The sequence below is a fragment of the Mus caroli genome, unplaced genomic scaffold, assembly GCF_978045245.1.
Source record: "Mus caroli unplaced genomic scaffold, Mus_caroli_1 scaffold_17, whole genome shotgun sequence".
Classification (NCBI taxonomy): Eukaryota; Metazoa; Chordata; class Mammalia; order Rodentia; family Muridae; genus Mus; species Mus caroli.
The window spans coordinates 35411960-35430882 of record NW_028227272.1 but is presented as its reverse complement, the minus strand read 5'-3'; the positions used below and the strand labels follow the sequence as shown (position 1 = coordinate 35430882).

Here is an 18923-nt window from a genome sequence, read left to right as displayed (position 1 = left end):
GCAGATGTATTTAAAAAAACAAATAAATAAAGGTAGTTCCAGAATGTGACAGAGAGATAAAATGAACTGAGAGTTAGTGCTGTAAAGGTAAAATATGGGATGAGGTTCAGCTAGCAGCAACAAAACTATTTTTATTTGTAAACAATGCTCATTTAAAAGCCGGATAAAGGGCTTCGATAATGACCCAGTGCTTAAGAACACTGGCTGATCTTCCAGCAGACCTGGGTTCAACTCCCAGGACCTCCATGGTACCTCACAATCATCTGTGTCTTCAATTCCAGGGAACATGGCCTTGTCCTGCCTCTGCAGAGTGCCAGACATGAAAGCGGTGCAGTATCACACATGCAGGCAAAACACCCATGCACATAAAATAAAATTGTGATATTAAAAACAAACAAAATGGGCTGGTGAGATGGCTTAGTGGGTAAGAGCACCCGACTGCTCTTCCAAAGGTCTGGAGTTCAAATCCCAGCAACCATATGGTGGCTCACAACCATCCGTAATGAGATCTGACTCCCTCTTCTGGAGTGTCTGAAGACAGCTACAGTGTACTTACATATAATAAATAAATAAATAAATCTTTAAAAAAAAAACAAAACAAAAGACCAAAACAAACGAACAAACAAACATACAAACAAGCAAACAAGGCCCTGGGCCAGAGAGATGGCTCAGCGGTTAAGGGTGCTGACTGTTCTTGCAGAGGTCCTGAGTTCAATTCCCAACAAACATTTGACAGCTCACAACCATCTATAATGGGATCTGATGCCCTCTTCTGGTATGTCTGAAGACAGCGACAGTGAACTCGTATACATTAAACAAACAAACAAACAAATACATCTTTAAAAACAACAACAACAACAACAAAACAAAAAAAGCAAACCCTAATAAAAGGTCAGCATGACAATGCACACCTTTAATCTCAGGACTCAGGAAGCAGAGACAAGTGGATCTCTGTGAGTTCTAGGCTTGCCAGTATTGTACAGCCGAGACCCTGTCAACAACAACACACTAAGTAACGAAAAAGTGTGATCCACAAGGGAGCTGATCGTGAAATCAACATGCAAGAAAAGACGGGCAACTTTGCTGTGTGGGTTGTAATGTAAATAGAAGTGTTACTGGAAAAGATCACAGAATAACTACACCAAAGTAGAGTGGGCTCAGTCACCTAGTGACTGGACACGCCCAGAATTTAGAGAGGAAAGTTTAAAATGGTTCTTTAGGCCTACAGAGGTGTGATGGAGGCAGAGACACACCATGCCTGGGAGTGAGAAGCTGCAATGGATATGATGTCTTTCCTTCATAAGTTATTCCTCCAAGTAATTCTAACCCAGGCTCCTACTGCTGGTCTAACTGTCCCTGTGGAGGTCAGCTACCTTTCTCAAACTCCCTTTTCAGTGAGCTACTCTGGTTTATAAAGCTCGCAGGGGGCAACTGAGATGGACTAGAAGCTGTGTGATAAGGAGGGAGGGACTGAGGGATGGAGGGAGGGAAGCACAGAGGGAGGGAGGGAGGGAGGGAGGGAGGGAGGGAGGGAGGGAGGGAGGGAGAGGAGCGGGGAAGCTGTGAATGCATTCTGAGGGTAAATCTGGCACGTTCCAGAGTTAAAGTAATCCTATCTTATGTTCTATCTGCCAGAGACAGCGAGACCTGGGCAGGGATGTTCTATCTGAGGGTGGGCACAGCAAGACCAGGGCAGGGATGTTGGATGCAGTATTGCGTAGACTCAGGCCATAGACTCAGGCCATGCGAGTTTAAACCGAATGAAGTCCTTGATATCTCTGTGCCTGGAGCCCATGCCCCCACCATGGGGTGGGATAAAGAGGTGTTTCAGAATAGCACATGTGTAATAGCTCTTCAGCCTTCACCTGCGAGTAGACACATGAACCATGTTACACAGGTCGCTATTTTTAACAGTTGATACGCTTTGTTTTCAGATACTTCTTCCATCTCATCTCAGAGTCAAATCTGGCTTCCAATTCATGCCTCATTAGGGGATAAACCTTGATACGTAAGAACACAAAATAGACTGCTGCATTTAATACAGACTTCACCTCATGCAGCTGATGTCAACTTTTAGTCCCTTGACGCCTTTATTTGTAAAATAGGAATCATTGTATTTCCATGATAGGGATTTGTTGAAGGGTAAATGAATTTGAACAGTTCTTGCTATATCGTAAGTGATTAAGTCACAGACCCATGAACCTTAACAGATTCTCAAAATGCCAAGCTCAGGAAAAGTGCTCTGAACCCCTCCGGTGTTTATCTTGGGAGAGGGAAGAGGAGAGGAGGGCTTAATATGGTGATTGAAGCAATCATTAACTTTATTTTTAGTATTTAAATTTATTTCAATAGGAAAGGTGAAAAAGATATTTGATAAATAACACAGCTGTCAAGTATGAATATTTATGGTATTTTTGTATTGTTTGTTTTTAAATACTAAGCAAACTCTACACAAATGCTATATTGATATATCTGTATATGTTTTCATATACAATAAACGTGGAATTATTAACTTCCTCTTAAGTTGTTACCTTTTAGTTTTTAAAAACATGCTTTTCTTAGATTTAAAAAATTATAATTATACAATTGCATGTGTGTGTGCATGCACATGTGAGTGCAGTGCCTGTGGAGGCCAGAAGAGGGCGCTGGACCCTGTAGTGCTCACAGGCAGTTGTGAGCCACCTGACATAGGTGCTGGGGCCCAGACTCTGGTTCTGCACTCTTTGCTGCTGAGCCATCTTTCCAGGCTCTATGCATTTCTTTAAACTTATATATTTCCTCATACATTAACTGAATTGACAGTCCTTCCACTGATGAGTGGACAAGACTTGGAAGAAATAGCACAGAAAATTAAGAAGTAGATTTTTATATATGGTAGAAACTTTTCTCATTAGACTTTTGTTATTTTTTTTAATGAAAAAAATCAAATATTACACAGGAAACCCACATGGCACCTATGCCCCTTAGTAGTTTTCAGTTTTAGGAAGATGATGTACCAAGTTGAAGCTGCCTTTAGATCTGCTAGCCACCGAATAGGCTACTGGGTTCCCAAACCCTGTGCCAGAGAAGCCACGTTGAGGTAGGTCTCTGCTTGTGTCTCTGAGCCATGACCACAGTGCCATAAGTATTTAAACTCTTAAAGATGGAGGTGAGGTGTACTTCTAGATTGTATATTCACTATAGGAGACAAAGTGAAAAAGATTATCAGCTAATAGCTATTCATTGACTGGTCTTGTTTAAAGTATGTATCTCTTTTTAACTTCCATTCAACAAATTCCAATCACTGATATATCCACTCCCTCTTCATTTAACATTTTTGGAAATTTTATTTATTTTCATTTCAAGTGTGTGGGGTGTCTTGCCTGCATATGCATGTATGCAGTACTACATGTATGCAGAACTCACAGAAGCCAGAAGAGGGTGTCAGGTCCTCTGGGACTGGAGTTACAGATGGTTTTGAGCTGCCATGTGGGTACTGAACCTGTGTCCTTTGGAAGATCAGCCACTGAGCCATCTCTCCAGACCCCTCTTTGCATTTTAAGACTATGGACTTGTCTAGTACAGACACTCCAAGGTGATTATTCAGTGGTCGCTGAACATATATACAACTAAAACAATGTCTACCTCAGTAAGAGGAGGCACGAAGGCCACAGATGATGCTGGTTTTGAAGCATCCAGGCTGCCTTTCCCAGAGGCATCATTTTCTATCCTAACCCTTGACTCTTAGAGCAGGGTAGGAGGGAAGTGTATAGGGGTGGCTTGTGGGTTTGCCCTGTGTTCCTGAGCTCTGACATCCCCTGCAGGCCGAGGTCTCCCAGCAGGACAAGCCGAGGTGGAAATGATAGAGCGGGCCCGGGAGAAGCGAGCTTGGGAAGCCACTCTGCCCCCACTGAATGACAGTGTCCAGGCTGAGAAGAGGAGGAAGATGATGAACGCCATGGAGAGGAAGGAGTGGGCCTTCAGAGAAGGAGAGATTGAAAAGTAGGTTCCTGGGCTCGTGGGTGTACACACGTTATTATTTAATTTATTTGTTCAGTTTGGTTTTTCAAGACAGGGTTTCTCTGTGTAGCCTTGGCTGTCCTGGAACCCACTCTATAGACTAGGCTGTCCTCAAACTCAGAGATCCACCTGTCTCTGCCTTCCAGGTGCTGGGATTAAAGCCGTGTGCTATCACCACCACCCCTGGCCACATTATTAGGTGTTTGTTTGTTTGTTTTTAATCTGGAAGCATTTCCCCCAAATATGTGCGTTTAAAAACAATTCTCAACCTCCGTGAAGTCAAACATGAAACCAAAGAACCCTGCTCCAGGTTTGTCCCAGTGATTTCTGCCAAGCATCTTAGAGACCTGCCCTGGGTCATTCCCAGAACCGCCATGCTTAGGCAAGAGGCCCCTTTACGTCTCACACAACAGCCTCATAGACAGCCCTCTCATTCCTACCCTCCAAGACTCGTAGGAAACCCCAGTTCTAGCCATCGCTGATAGAGCACTTCCCACTGGAAAGGCAAATTGTGGAGGCTTTGTCTGCGAAGAGATGAGCTTGTACAGCAACAAGCATAAATGAGGCTAGGTCTCGGAACTTCTCCAGTTTCACATTTTACCTGGTGGGGGTGATAATGGTGATAATGGTGATAGCGGTGATAGCGGTGGTGGTGGTGATGATGATATGATTGTTGGTATAGTGTACCACATAAGGCCATTTTTCAGCAAGCGTGTAATGTGCTTTTGAATACATTCTCCTGATGTGTTTCTGGTAATGAGGTTGTTGCTGATGTCTAGAAACGAAGAGACATTATTAGGACCACAGAGTCCTTAACAGGCATGCTGGGAAGGCGCCTGCTGAGGCTGGCCTTTGTTCTAGTTTGTGCTGGGGCCTGTGGTGCTGTACAGTGCTCTCAAAGCCCCTTGTGCACCAGAGAAGAACCAAGAGAGTACTCAGTCTGCTGTTGAATTTCAATGTTTTTTTCCAATTCCTTTTTTGACTAACCCTGAGTCATACTACATGCAGTTTTGGTAAAAGCTAATAACTCACTGGAAAACAGTGTATGGCAGGGGACTCAGTGTCCTCTGTGGTCCATAGACATTTACGCTGAATGCCATTCTTTGGAGAAGAATGTGTCTAGTAAAAATGCATTATTGAGAATGTTTCTGGGCAGAGTGATCACTTCAAAAGGCGATTTACACCTGGGGCCAATTTTAATAAACACACTTTCAGTTCCCCCTGCGTCCAGGCTCTGCTATGAGATAGGAAAGCCTGGTGAATGCCTGGTTTCTGAGCCTCAGGGCAGCTGTTCATGGCCCACTGGGACTGAGGTAAGGATGGGGTAGGAGCCTGCCCTTCTCCTCCACGCAATAGCAAGCTAACTCTAGAGAGAAGAGCTCTACTGCTCGAGATGGGGGACATGGGAAGAGTACGCTTCTGAGAAAGCTGCAGGGAGAGCCAGAAGCCACTGATGTCAGGGGTGATGAGGAGGAAAGATGCAGAGCACAGCACTCAGAGCACTGTGCACGCCATGCTCTGAGAACTTTCTAGAAACCCGTATCCTTGAGCTACCCAGAGCCTACAGAATCAGGAGGTTAGAGTCTGCAGTCTGTGTCAGAGCGAACCTTCCGGACAGTTCCATTTTACACTTAAGATAGCTTGCCCACAACCACCTTGTGAGAGAGGTGCAGCTATCTCCATTTTTGCCGTGGAAGAAACTGAAGTAAAAGCCATCAGGCGAAGTGACCCTGGCACAACCTTGGTCAGCCACTGCCTGCTTAACCGCGGCGGTGTGTGTTCCAAGAAAGGTTTTGCTACTTGAGTCCACCGTTGAGTGAACCTGGACAGTTACAGGTCACTCAGTGTGGCCCTTTGATGCGACTGAAGATGTGGTGAATATGGGCTTTCCAGGCTGCCACCTGCATAACATGGCAGTGGAGTCTTATGACATACTTTAAAGATAACACAATAAGATAATAAGAAAAGCCTGGGTGGGAGGCTTAGGCCTATACAGTCAGCATTCAGCGGGACAAAGCAGAAGGATTGGGAGTTCAAGGCCACCCATCAGCTGCATATTGAGTTTGAGGTCATCCTGGGCTACATGAGACCCTGTCTATTAATTTGTTAATTAATTATTAATTAACAGTAAACAAGCAGCGTAAATCTGTCAGCCTACATAGTGGAATGTCACCATTATCAAGTGTTCTACATTATTCTATTTGCTATGCTTTTACATGGCTGACTGCCCAGGATGTCTGTTTATGTTTATGTTATGTTTATGTCACCATAAATGGGAATGATGTATTGAACATTTCAATGGCTACATGTCACTAGGTGATATGAATTGTTCAGCCTCTTTATAATTGCTAAGAGACCATCATGGTAGATAAGGCCCACTGTTGACCCAATTCACTGTGTAGTATTTGACTATATCTTTCACTCAAGCAGAGGGGCTGCTGTTGTGTGGCTTAATTTCTTTTTTTAAAGATTTATTTATATGAGTACACTGTGGCTGTCTTCAGACACACTAGAAGAGGGCATCAGATCCCATTACAGATGGTTGTGAAGCCACCATTTGGTTGCTGGGAATTGAACTCAAGACCTCTGGAAGAGCAGTAAGCGCTCTTAACGGCTGAGTCGTCTCTCCAGCCCGTGTGGCTTAATTTTAAGAGCATCTGCTTCCCCCCACCCCCAAGCATTTATCACTGGTCCCCACTCTCCTCCATTGTTTGCACTTAGAGAAGGCCTGAGACACAACTGTCCTGTCTCTGGTCCCCCTACTCTTGGTCCCAACTTTCCCTAGGTCTTTTCTGAGACAGAATTTTCCTATGTAGTCTAGGCTGGCTTTGAACTTGTGCTTTTGTGCATACCACACCAGGCTTCCCAAGGCCTTTTGAACCATTTCATCTCCCTGGCTGAGGCTGGACCTCCCCTTCTCCCTGTAACAAATCCCACTCCTGTCTTCCTCCTCCTTGTCCCTCTGAGCTCCTTATCTAGAACTGATCTTGTGTTGTAGGGTTGGCTCCTAAGCCTGTATGTCGGCAGTGCATCTTGTCTGCCGTTATTTCCTGCCTCACATACAGCGGGCACCTGGTAAACATTTGACTCTGTTGTGCAAGGAAAAGCCTGACAGCGTTGTGGAGCTGAGACCAAAAAGAGGGAGACTCTTAGCTGCGAGGGCAGCTTGGGAAGAGCCGAAGACTGGATACAAGTAGCTTCTAGAGAAGGAAAAGGTTCCCAGCAGGAAGGCCATAGGCAGGGATAGACTAGAAGGAGCAGGATTTGTTGTTCGGTTTGTTTTGGGAGCCTCAGAAGCCAACAGGGGATTCAAAGCCGGCAGAAACAATGGTTCAGAAACAGCTAGGACATGGCTGGATATATAAGCAAGGCAGCACAGGGGAACTCATGAGCACCGATTTATGAAGCAAAGGGAAGGTCATCGATTGAGTTGCTACCACGTCAGGACCAGCCCTGTCTCAAGATCGCTTACTACCCCAGCTTTCTTCACTCCTCTTTCTTAACAGCTCCGTTAACCTAGAACTGTCCACAAATCTCTTGTTCTCTAGGTTCAGCTGCTCAGAGAGCCCATCTCTTACCCGAGCCCATCTCTTACCCCATCTGCCTGCTCTTTGTCTGTGCTTTGGCTTCTGGACTGTGCGCATGCGCACCCCTTCCCCACGCCCCCACTGTATAGAGATCTACTGCTAAGAGTGGGCATCAGCCCCTCCGTTTCAACTTGCTTGTTGCATTTTTGCCATGGTGGTCCTTTTAAAGCACACGAATACGATGCTCACAGGAAGGGCCCGCGGTGGCTCTCAAGTAAAACTCCCAGTTTGAGAGAGTAATACTCTGTAATCTATCCCCAAGACTGCAGGAACTGCGCCTGGAGGTTTTGAAACAGTTGCTGAAGAGGCGAGAGGAGAACCAGAATGAGCTGACCATGAGGCACCTGAACGACCAGTGGTGTAAACTGCAGGAAGCCAAGGAGGCCAAAGTGGCGCAGATCCGACACAAGCATGTATCAGGTAAAATGTGGCATGAACGGGCCGGGAGGGGACCCGGCTTTGGGGCTTTGACCAAGCCTGACTAAACTCAGATGAAATTCTTTGGTCCTGGTGTTGAATAGGAAAGGGTGAGGAGTTCTGTTTGAAAGGTGGACATTGGAGGGAAATTGCTAAGAAAGTCAAGTGACCATGTTCTAACAGGTAGCCAAGTTACTACTCTATCAGTGTTGGTATTAGGCCCCTTACATTCATAACCCAAGTCCCCGCTTAAGGAACCCATTGATTAATATCATCTTAAATTCCTGCCCCAAAGATGATATTTTAGTCATTTTTCCCAATTGCTTCTCATCAAGAAAATCTTAAGGCCACAGATGTATTATGCTTATTTATCCTATAATTATACATTCTTATTTTATGCATAAAAATGTGAAATATTCACTTTACTACTTACTCAGGGAAGGATTAAGAGAAAACGTTTTTTTTTTGTTTGTTTGTTTTTTTTGTTTTTTTTTACATTAAAGGCTGAGGAGATGGCCCAGTGACTAAGCATGCATGCTGTACAGGCACAAAGATCTGAGTTCAGATCTCCAGTGCACCACCCAGGTGTGGCCATGTCTGTCTGTCACCCTAGGACAACGTGGGAAGGAGAGGAGGATTACTGGGGCTGGCTGACCAGCCAGTGTATGTGAGCCAACAGGCCCCAAGTTCACTGAGAGAGCCTGTGTAAGGGCTTAAAGCAAAGAGTGATAGGACAGGACACACAGTGTCCTTCTCTGGCCTCTGCACATGCTAGCACAGGGGCACATTCTTCTATACACGTGTGCACTCACTATATGAACACACACATACGAACTAAATTAAAAATCCAAGTTAAAAGTTTTATGAAAAACTTAAATTATTAACAAGCATTTAATTTAATTTTGTAGTTTTTCTTATTTGTAGTTTCTCTTATTGAAAAACGTTTTACATTTTACCTATAAGAATTGTATTATTGGGGCCATTGCGATTGTTCACCGGGTAAATACATTTAATTCCTGGGACCTACTCAGTGCAAGGAGAGAGCCAACTCCTGAAAGTTATCCTCAACCTTCCCACGTGTGCCATGGCATTAGGCAGACACTCCCACCCCCACGCACAAATGCACACACGCATGCATGCACACGCATATCCACATTCACTTAAAATGGAAGCTATTTTACTGGCTACTTTTGTGTCAACTTGACACAGGCTGGAGTTATCACAGAGAAAGGAGCTTCAGTTGGGGAAATGCCTTCATGAGATTCTGTGACCAGCTATAAGACATTTTCTCAATTAATGATCAAGGGGGGAGGTCCTCTTGTGGGTGGTGCCATCTCTGGGCTGGTAGTCTTGGTTCTATAAGAGAGCAGGCTGGGCAAGCCAGTAAAGAACATCTCTACATGGCTTCTGCATCAGCTCCCACTTTCTTACCTGCTTGAATTCCAGTCCTGACATCCTTTGGTGATGAACAGCAACATGGAAGTGTAAGCTGAATAAACCCTTTCCTTCCCCAACTTGCTTCTTGGTCATGATGTTTTGTCCAGGAATAGAAACCCTGACTAAGACAGTAAATAATTTTTTAAACATTCTATGACCTTTTATGAGGGCTAAGCCTGGTAAGTTGCCACACCCCAGTGGAAGGCCACATACCCAAGAGTATGTGGACAATACAAATGGGGCATTATGGGTAAAAAAACAAACAAACAAAAGGAGGACACTCGGGTAGGTAGGGAGGAAAATGGAAGGTTGAGGAGGGAGGTGAATATAATCAAACAGTGCTATTTTAAATTCTCAAAGATCTGATTAAAAAAAGAAAGATTTTAAAAACCAGCTCTGAAAGCTTTCCAGATGCCTCAAATTCATGGGAAAAAAAAAAGAATTACACTACTAATGTGCTCAAATCAGCGGTTGATATGTATGTACTCTAAACAACTCAATCACATTTTTAAAAGATCATTAAAAAATGTTTTCCAGAAAAAGTAAAATCAATCCAAAAATTAAAATCTTACTTAAAATTCTTTTCAGTGAATTCAGCCTTTAATTTGTTTTTGATCTAACTAGCTTGCTGTTGGCTATGTATTTAGATGTCCCTGACATTTTTTTCTTTTAGGGATACAACATAGCTAGTGGTGGATTTGACTAGCTTTTATAGATAAATGGCCAAATGTGAACTATTTTACTAAATTCTATCACTCAAAGTCACATACAAAGACCTGCAGATGAACTGTGAACAACTGGTGCAAGGTAGCCGCGGGTCTGGGTCCTGCAGTGCGACTTCCTCACACTTGTGGCATACCTGTAACGGGGGATCTCAAACGTGTGTGTGTGTGTGTGTGTGTGTGTGTGTGTGTGTGTGTGTGCGCACGCGCACAGTGCTCACACAAGTCTGCGGGGTGCGTGCGACTCCACGTTGAGGATGCTCGCTGACTCAGCTTCTGCCACCCGCTCCTGTATCAGAGCTACCCGGATGGAAGAACTGTTCCTAGTGCTGCCCTCTAGCTGTGGTGGGCCCGCTCAGTATCTTCCTGCTGAGTCAAAGGGTTCTGCATTTGTCATTCAGAGAGGTATGGGGAGAGAACCATGACAGAGCTTTTTATTTCAGACATCAGAAAACTCGTGGGAAAGGGGAAGAACATAGAAGGGAAGCTGCAGCGGAGAGACATCATCTCGGACTACTCTAACTTTGCATCTCAGGTCTATGGACCTCTGTCTCGCCTTGGCCGTTTCCCAGACAACAACTCAGAGGACTTTGTAGTCAGAAACCACTATCTCAACACCTATGAAGGTAAAAAAAATTAAAAATAAAAATCCATGCCGTTAGAAGTTTAGGAGAAGACATCTGGGTTCCGTACACTGACGGTAAGCAATAGAATATTTAAAAAGCATCAGTGACCACGTTTCCTACCTTGTCAGGACAGGACAGGTTCACACAAAGTAATAAAAACGCAGACTCAGAGAAAAGAAACACCTGTAGAATAATTTAACAGAGTAAATTCAGTTAGCTACTAAGTATGTATGCAAACATAGCTTTTAGGTGTAGTAACAAATGTCTATAGCTTCGATCTGGAGGCACCCAGTTTGCCAGAGCCCAGAAGTCTGGGGCTAGCCTGAGCAACTTGACAAGACTCCTACCCAAAAACAAACTCCAGCAGTCAAGTTGTGAAATAGATTTTTTTATTTAAAAACAAAAATGGAGACAAAAAACCCTTTACACCAGGTTTACAAAATAAGCAAAACATTTATACTGAAATCACAGACATTTAAAACCAAGAAGGCAGAGTCACCCAGGTGGCCAACTGATGGAGAGACCTGTGCCTCTTATGAAGCCCAAGGGACCAGTTTACATTTTTAAAAGTTTAGCTCACACGCAGATGCATCATCTGGCCAAGATCATGAATTAGTGGTGGTTAGATTCTTGAGCCTAGAGCCCAGACCGACATCTCCAGAGCACAATATCACGGATTGGTGAACACCCACTTCAAAATGGGGGCGCCACCTGTCACAAGGCTGTAGATTTGCTGCTGGCTGCTGGCTACTGGCTATACTTCCCTAGGGAAGTCACCCACATCACTGAGAACAGACGCTAACCTCACACGATTTACACTTTAGAAACATTCACCCTCTTAAGAGATGGTCCTTCCAACAGCTCACTAACAGGGCACTCTCAGCACATTAAATGTAAGCACTGGACACTAAAAACACCATCTTCCTCCCATATAGGCTTAGTGGAACTTGAATCATCCCTCCCCGATTTTGTGACACAGCCAAGGATCAAACCTCCAAAGCCCCAAATCATTACCACCAAGGCCGGCTTTCTGAAGAGGACAGCCAGGATGGACTATGAGTTGGCAGAAGTTCACAAGGTATAGACGGGCTCTGAAGACTAGATCCTTCCATCCCAACTTCTACCTAGGAATGCTACACCCTGAACCACAAGTCATCAAAGGCAGCAGTGACTGTGTACCTGAAACACAGCCTACATTCTTTCTCCTTTCTAGGCTTTCTCTCTTGGAGGTGCTCCATGCTGTCCAGAACTAACGTGTAGTCTGCCTTCCTTCCAAACTACCAGCAGACCTTTCTAGAGGTTACCTCTCCCTACACAGAAGTTACTACTTTCTGAAAGTGCTTCCTCCTTTGGCTCTGCATAGTGTAAAACCTGAAACTATGGCGTCCAGCAAATTCTACTATTGGGAATTACTTGCTGTTACGAGTTGTAACAGGCTCCCTTTTCTTCCCTTTATGTTTGCTGTGAGGGCACCCAGAGGAAGAGGAGGCATGACTTTTCATCTAGTTTAAAAGCTAAGCAAGAAAGTTGGACGGTCATCAAATGTCGGCCTCAGAATCCCAGGGCGGGCTTGTTAAAACGTGCCACTAGGCTTCAGCCCCAGAGTGTCTGTTCAAAAGGTCTGGGTGAAGCCACGGAGATGTGGGGCAGTCTTCACAAGTCTCCAGGTGATACTGTTGCTGTAGACCCAGGAGCCGCACTTTGGAACCCCTGGTTTATGACATCCTCCTGTCCACAGATATTTGCTTGCCCCCTGCCCCCCATAGTATCTGTAACATGTAAGAACTTATAGGAACTCCAACTCCACATGAAAAATATAAGACCTCAAGGCCTGGGGAGATGGCTCAGTCTGTAAAGCACTTGCTGGAGGACAAACATGAGGTTCAGGCCCCAGCACCCAGGTAAGAAAGCTGGGTGTGGTGACCCATGTATCTCAGCAGTGGAGAGACAGATGTAGCATCCCTGGGCTCACTGGCCAATCAGCCTGTCATGATAATCAAGCCCCAGGTCTCAGTGAGACCTCATGAAAAAAAAAAAAAAAAGCAAGGTGACTGTGTCCAGAGGAACCACATCTAAGTTTGCCTCTGGTTTACACACACACACACACACACACACACACACACACACACACACACACCCATACACACCTGAGCATGCGCACAAATCTACACATAAGCACACGTAAACATGCGAACCCATGCATGTTGAAAATCCGTAGGACCTTGATAAGGACCACGTATGTCTTTTGTCCCCTACCCTGTCCCCACCTGCGTTTGCTCTCCTTGAATGCTGTACTCAGTGGTCTCATTTTCTGTAAGATTTCCCCACACCCTGTACTTTGTGTTGTATTGCAGAAACTTACTTTCTCTCCCCATCTGCTGAAGCTCTGGACCGTGTGCTCACTTTACCTTCTCCAGTGCTCAGCTGTGTCTGTCAGAGCAAATGTCTTGTGAATACCAACCTACCCTGCAGCAGTGTATGACCCTGCGGTGGTCAAGATGCATCGTCCATTTTAAGTCATCGTTAGATCTGGTTTGCTAATGTTTTGCTTCTCTGCTTACGAGTCAGACAATAGAGCTCATGGCTCTTATTTTTCCTTCTAATGTCCCATGTGCGGGATTGCGTCAGACTTAGATATTCTCTTGAGGTGACCTTGAAGCATCTCTTCTTCCTTCTCCTCTGAGAATTTGAACAAGACTGAGATGATCTGTCGCTTCAGTGTGGAAAGACGTACAAAGCCATTTAGGACTGATATCTTCATGGGAGGCAATTTAACCTTGCTTCAATTTCTTTACAGCATAGAGAGCTACTTTGCATTCATTTTGGTAAATTATATCATTTAGAATCTCATTTTATCTGTTCAGTTTTTTTGACATGATCGATTGTATTTTTCTTATTTGTTTTATATATAATCATGTCCATTTTTTTCATGCGTAACATTATCTTGATTCTTTTTCTTTAATCTCTTTTACTGGAGGGTTGCTCATTTTCTTGGAACTGTTCTTCCAAACAATGAATTCTCAGGTTTAGATATATATCCACACTGCTTTCTTCTCTTGTATTTATTATATACCTCTTTCTCTTTGAATTGATATGTGATTATTTTCCTAAGCTTGGAAAGTTGAATGTATAGATTATCAATTTCAAACATTCACCAACTTTTATATAAGTATTTTAAACTAAGCATTTCCTTCCAAATGCTGATTTTTTGCTGTCTTACTTGTTTTGATATGTGATGTTTGCCATTCTTAATTCTAATATCTAAAAGTATCCAGTGTGGCTTTGAACCTGTATTTAATGCCTTATAAAATTTCCAAATACATAGGAATTTTAACTCAATTTCTGGTGAGCTTCTAGCTTAGGGGCACTGTGGTTAGAGAGCAGAGTTACTTTGATGCCAACCCTTTGAGGTTGGTGAGGTTTTAGGATTGGAGGCAAGAATCGGGCACATCATACCCAGCATGTTCAAGACCCTGGTTTAATTCCTTAGCAGAACTGGGAGGCTGATGAAGAGAGCAGGGAGGGGCAGGAAGAGGAGGGGACAGACCAGGATGTGGTTATACTTATAAATGAATAAAAGCCTACCTTCAGATTACGTACATTTTATACTCTGCCTCTCCAGTGTGGGGACAGATTGTTTTCAAGTCTCCATTAATCCCTGGAACATGAGTGTCATTCAGCTCCCTAACACACGTGCTATAGACAAGCAACACACTTTCACTCTCTCTCCCCTCCCCATCCTGGTTGTTTTGATTTTGTTGAGATGGCTCACAGGTGGCCCATGTAGGCCTTGAATAAGTGAGGAAGGCCGTGGACTCCTTATCATCCCCCTGCCTCCACTTCCTTCGTTCAGGGATTGCAGGCGCGTGCCAGCACGCTTGGCACATTTTAACTTTTATTGCTTTAAATTTTTTTGATCAATGAAAAAGAAAAAGAAAATAAAGCAACAACAACAAAACAAAGCAACAAAACAGCATCCCCCCGACCCCCACAGAACTAGGTTAAGAAGATGGCTCAGCAGATAAAGGTGCTTGCCCATGGCACAGGGGACACACGCGCACACACACACACACATGATGACAATGGACATTTTAAAAACTAAGAAGACCAAAAGATTTTATTTTACCTTTCTTTGTTTATTTGGTCTCTGCCGCTCTCTCTGTCTTTACAGACGTGTACACCCCTGACCCGTATAGTTTTTTTCTTCGGCCTTAAGAATTTGATCCTTTTCAGCATGGTCTGCAGGCAGTGAGCTCCAGGCTTTGTGTCCAGTCTTCCACCTTTGCTTTCAGTTGGGGCAGGGAGGTACAAGTTCACATACAGTTAAATCCGCCCTTTAGGGGCTGGAGAGATGGCTCAGCGGTTAAGAGCACTGACTGCTCTTCTGAAGGTCCTGAGTTCAAGTCCCAGCAACCACACGGTGGCTCACAACCACCCATAATGAAATCTGACACCCTCTTCTGGATTGTCTGAAGACAGCTACAGTGTACTTATGTATAATAAATAAATAAATAAATAAATAACCCACCCTTTAAAGCGTACAGTCCGATGGCTGTTAGCATGTCCACAGGCTTGTGTCTGTGCTCACTAATTCCATCATCCCCACCCCACCACTCCCCATCCCCCACTAATCTCTGTTCTACTTGTTCTTTCTTCTTATGGAGCTCTTTGTTCTGAACAAACAGTGCTGCGCAAATGGAACCATACACTAAATAGCATGTGGCGACTAGCTTCAGCCACCCAGCACAGTGTTCCTGAGGCCCACACATACTCTAGCTCAGCTCCAGGTGTTCGTTCTTTTGATGACTACATAATATTCCATTGTGTGGGCAGACCACATTCTACTTAGTCCCTCCTAAGCCGATGAGCACTTCAGTTATCTCTACTGTTGGCGCTATGGTCTTCTGTGTTCTAGCCTTGGAGAGGCGTGGCTGTGACTCTTCTGGATGTGTGTCTAGGAGCAGGAAGATAGCCCACACAGCAGCTGTTTTAGGTTTTGATGAACTGCCCAGTTTTTGCCAAAGTGACTACGTGATTTCTGTCTCAGTAGCAGGGTGTGTGGGTTCCAGTCGCTGCACACCCTTTTGTGTCCTATGGTCTCTTCTCTTCTAGCCATTTCAGCAGGAGGGAGGTGGTGTCCCCATGTGGTTTTGAGTTGCATTTCCCCAATGCTTGATGGCATTAAGGATCTTTTAAAGTACCCGTTGGTACCTTGTATATTTAAATATTTTGTCCATTTTAAAAGACAGTTGTCCTTCTGTTACTGAATTTAAAAAATATTCTAGAGACTAGACCTTTATTACTTTCAGACTGTCCCTCCATTCTGTGGGTTGTCTTCTAACTTTCTGGACACTATTCTTCAAAGCACAAAGGTTATTTATTTTAGTTTCTTTCCTCTGAAAATATTTATCTTTGCGTGTGTGTATGTGCACGTGTGTATGTGCACGTGTGTATGTGCACATGACTGCAGTACCCATGGGGTCCAGAAGAGGGCGTTAGATTCCATGTGGCTGGAGTCACAGGTGGTTGTGAGCTGCCAAATGTAGGTGCTGGGAACCAAACTCTGCTCATGTTGCAGGAAGAGTCCATAGTCTTAGCCGTCAGCTGTGTATCCAGCCTGAATCTCCTCTCCCTGTACAGAACTCCCCGCCCCCCCCCCCCTCCGGGCGGTTTTTTCTCCCAGCACTTCAACATCTTATTCATTGTAATTTCTGACTGGAAATCTGTTGTTCTCATTGTTTCTGTATAGGAAAGGTGATGTCTTCCATGGCCTCTAGTATCTTTCAAAATACTCTCTGAGGCTTTCTTTAATTCAAGGAGTCTGCACCTAAACTTTTGTCTTTACTTGAGGTTTTTATTTTGTTTGCTATACTATGAGTTTCCTAGATACTTGGTGTTTTTAGAATGATTTTGGAAAGTTTCAGCCATTACTGTTTGAAATATTTCTTCTGTTCTCTCCTGCTTACTCTCCTTCCCTCCCCTCCTCTCCCCTCACTCCACTCTCCTTCCCACCTCTCCCCTTTCCTCCCATATTTTCCCCTCTCCTCTCTCTTCCCCTTCTCTCTTCTTCCCTCCCCTTCTCTCCTCTCTTCTCTGCCCTCCCCTCCCCCTCCTCTACTCTGCCCTCTCTCTCCTCTTTCTTCCTCCCTATCTCTTTTTTCCTTCCCCCCAGCCCCAGACAGGGTCCCAGTGTAGCCCAGGCTGGCCTCAAACTCACTTGAACTTCTGATCTTCCTGACATGAGCCACCATGCTGGTTTTATGAGGTGCTGGAACTGAAGCCAGAGCTTCCTGCAAGCCTTTTGTCAAGGGATACCCAGCTCTCTGACTCTTTTCCCATGATCTGGTATTCCAGGTCCTCCTCTGTTATGCCTTTTGTTATTCTCTACAATTCCTGGGGGTTCTATTCTGTTACTGGTTGTTTTCTCCTTATAGTTCATTTTGGGAAGCTTTTATTGCCCATTTTCAAACTACTTGATTCTTACCTTGGCTATGTTAAGTTAGTTCTGAGCCTGTTGAAGGCATTTTTGTCTCTGTTACAGCATTTTGATTTCTAACTATGCTTTGTGGTTCTGTTAGAACGTTTCCATCTCTTTGCATTGCTTCTGTTGGTTTGACCATTTAGATAGTTGTTTCTTGTCTTTTTTTTTTTTTTTTTTGGTTTTTTGAGACAGGGTTTCTCTGTATAGCCCTGGCTGTCCTGGAACTCACTCTGTAGACCAGGCTGGCCTCGAACTCAGAAATCTGCCTGCCTCTGCCTCCCAAGTGCTGTGATTAAAGGCGTGCACCACCACACCTGGCTTATGAAATGGAAATCTCTAGAACTGATAATTCATAATTTTTTAACTGCATAGTGTTTTATCATTCTATTTGATAGCTTCGAGAGTTCCTATTGTAGTCTGAGAATAATCCCTTCATATGACATATGACCTACGAAGATTTCTAACTTTCTTTTTTTGGGAGTGGGGGGTTGGGTTCGAGACAGGGTTTCTCTGTGTAGTCCTGGCTATTCTGGAACTCATTCTGTAGACCAGGCTGGCCTTGAACTCAAAATTCTGCCTGCTTCTACCTTCCAAGTGCTGGGATTAAAGGCATGCGCCACCACTGCCCGGCCTTGTCTTTTTGGTATACTTTCGAGCATATTGCTTAAAACTTGACAGTCTAAAGTTTGGCATCAGATAATAACTGAGATAAATTGGCTTCGTGGTAGCATCCTATTAGTCTTGCTGGTAGCTGGGCCACGTTTGATGTCTGAAGTATCTGTAGGTATTGATAGTGTTGCTCTGTTTTGGTGCCCTTGTTTCTGTTTCTCCTCTGGGGTTTGGAGCAAGAGGCATTTACACGGACTCTCCTGGTTTGGAAAACTGGGCTGAAGAGACTCCTCAGTACCAGGTTGTCACGGAAAGCATCTCTGCAAGGATGCACTATTTTGAGAATCCAGGACTGTCTGAGGGGAGGATGATGGACTGTCTTCCAAAGTTGCTTCCTGAGCTATGGCATAGAAACCACAGAGGAGAAATACCCAGAATGGCCTGAAACAGTTGCCACAGTATAGTATTTTCAGGTTGTTCTTGGTAAGAAATTTCGCTGGAAAAACACATTTTTTTTTTAATGGACAGGTGAGTTGGCTCAGCAAGTAAAGCTACTTAATGCCTGAACTGACCTATTGAACTCATTCAATCCCCAAGACCCATAGGGTGGAAAGAGAGAGGCAACTTCTAAGAGTTGTCATTTATCTGCACATACCCATGTGTGCTTGTGCACACGCACACACACACACACACACACACAATAACACTAGACTAACAACTTTAAAAAAAAATGTATCTGTAATGATGCAGAGTATCACTGTGTGACTTGGGCTAGCTTGGGATTCATGACTCCCCTGCTTTGGCCTCCCAAGCACTGAGTTACAGGACTGAGCAAGCCACCATGCCCAGTTTCATTGGATTAAAAAAAAAAAATGAAGTGTGTGGGGGGCGCGGCGGGGGGGAGGTGCGCGTGTATGCGTCGGCCAGAGGTAAATGATGGGTGTCTTTCTCAATTGCTCACCTACCACCCTATTGTATGTTGAGAGACTGTCCTTCACTGAACCTGTAGATTGCTGATTTACATGGCTGGCCAGCGAGCCCCAGG

General features: G+C 44.3%; 1 protein-coding gene across 3 annotated transcripts in view; it reads left to right on the top strand.

Annotated features, from left to right (window-relative positions):
* Positions 1-18923, top strand: part of Cfap91 (cilia and flagella associated protein 91) — a 44033-nt gene that overhangs the window by 9404 nt on the left and 15706 nt on the right. The window contains exons 7-11 of one of the 3 annotated variants that reach the window (XR_015045704.1): positions 3804-3981; positions 7849-8006; positions 10606-10788; positions 11724-12689; positions 13143-15322. Coding sequence is in view for 1 of the 3 variants with exons in the window: in XM_021184911.2 (XP_021040570.1) it covers positions 3804-3981; positions 7849-8006; positions 10606-10788; positions 11724-11866 (662 nt within the window). In the remaining 2 variants the exon portion in view is untranslated. Of the gene's footprint in view, positions 1-3803; positions 3982-7848; positions 8007-10605; positions 10789-11723; positions 12690-13142; positions 15323-18923 lie in introns of those variants that run through there. The other 2 variants (XR_015045705.1, XM_021184911.2) reach the window with 2 other exon arrangements.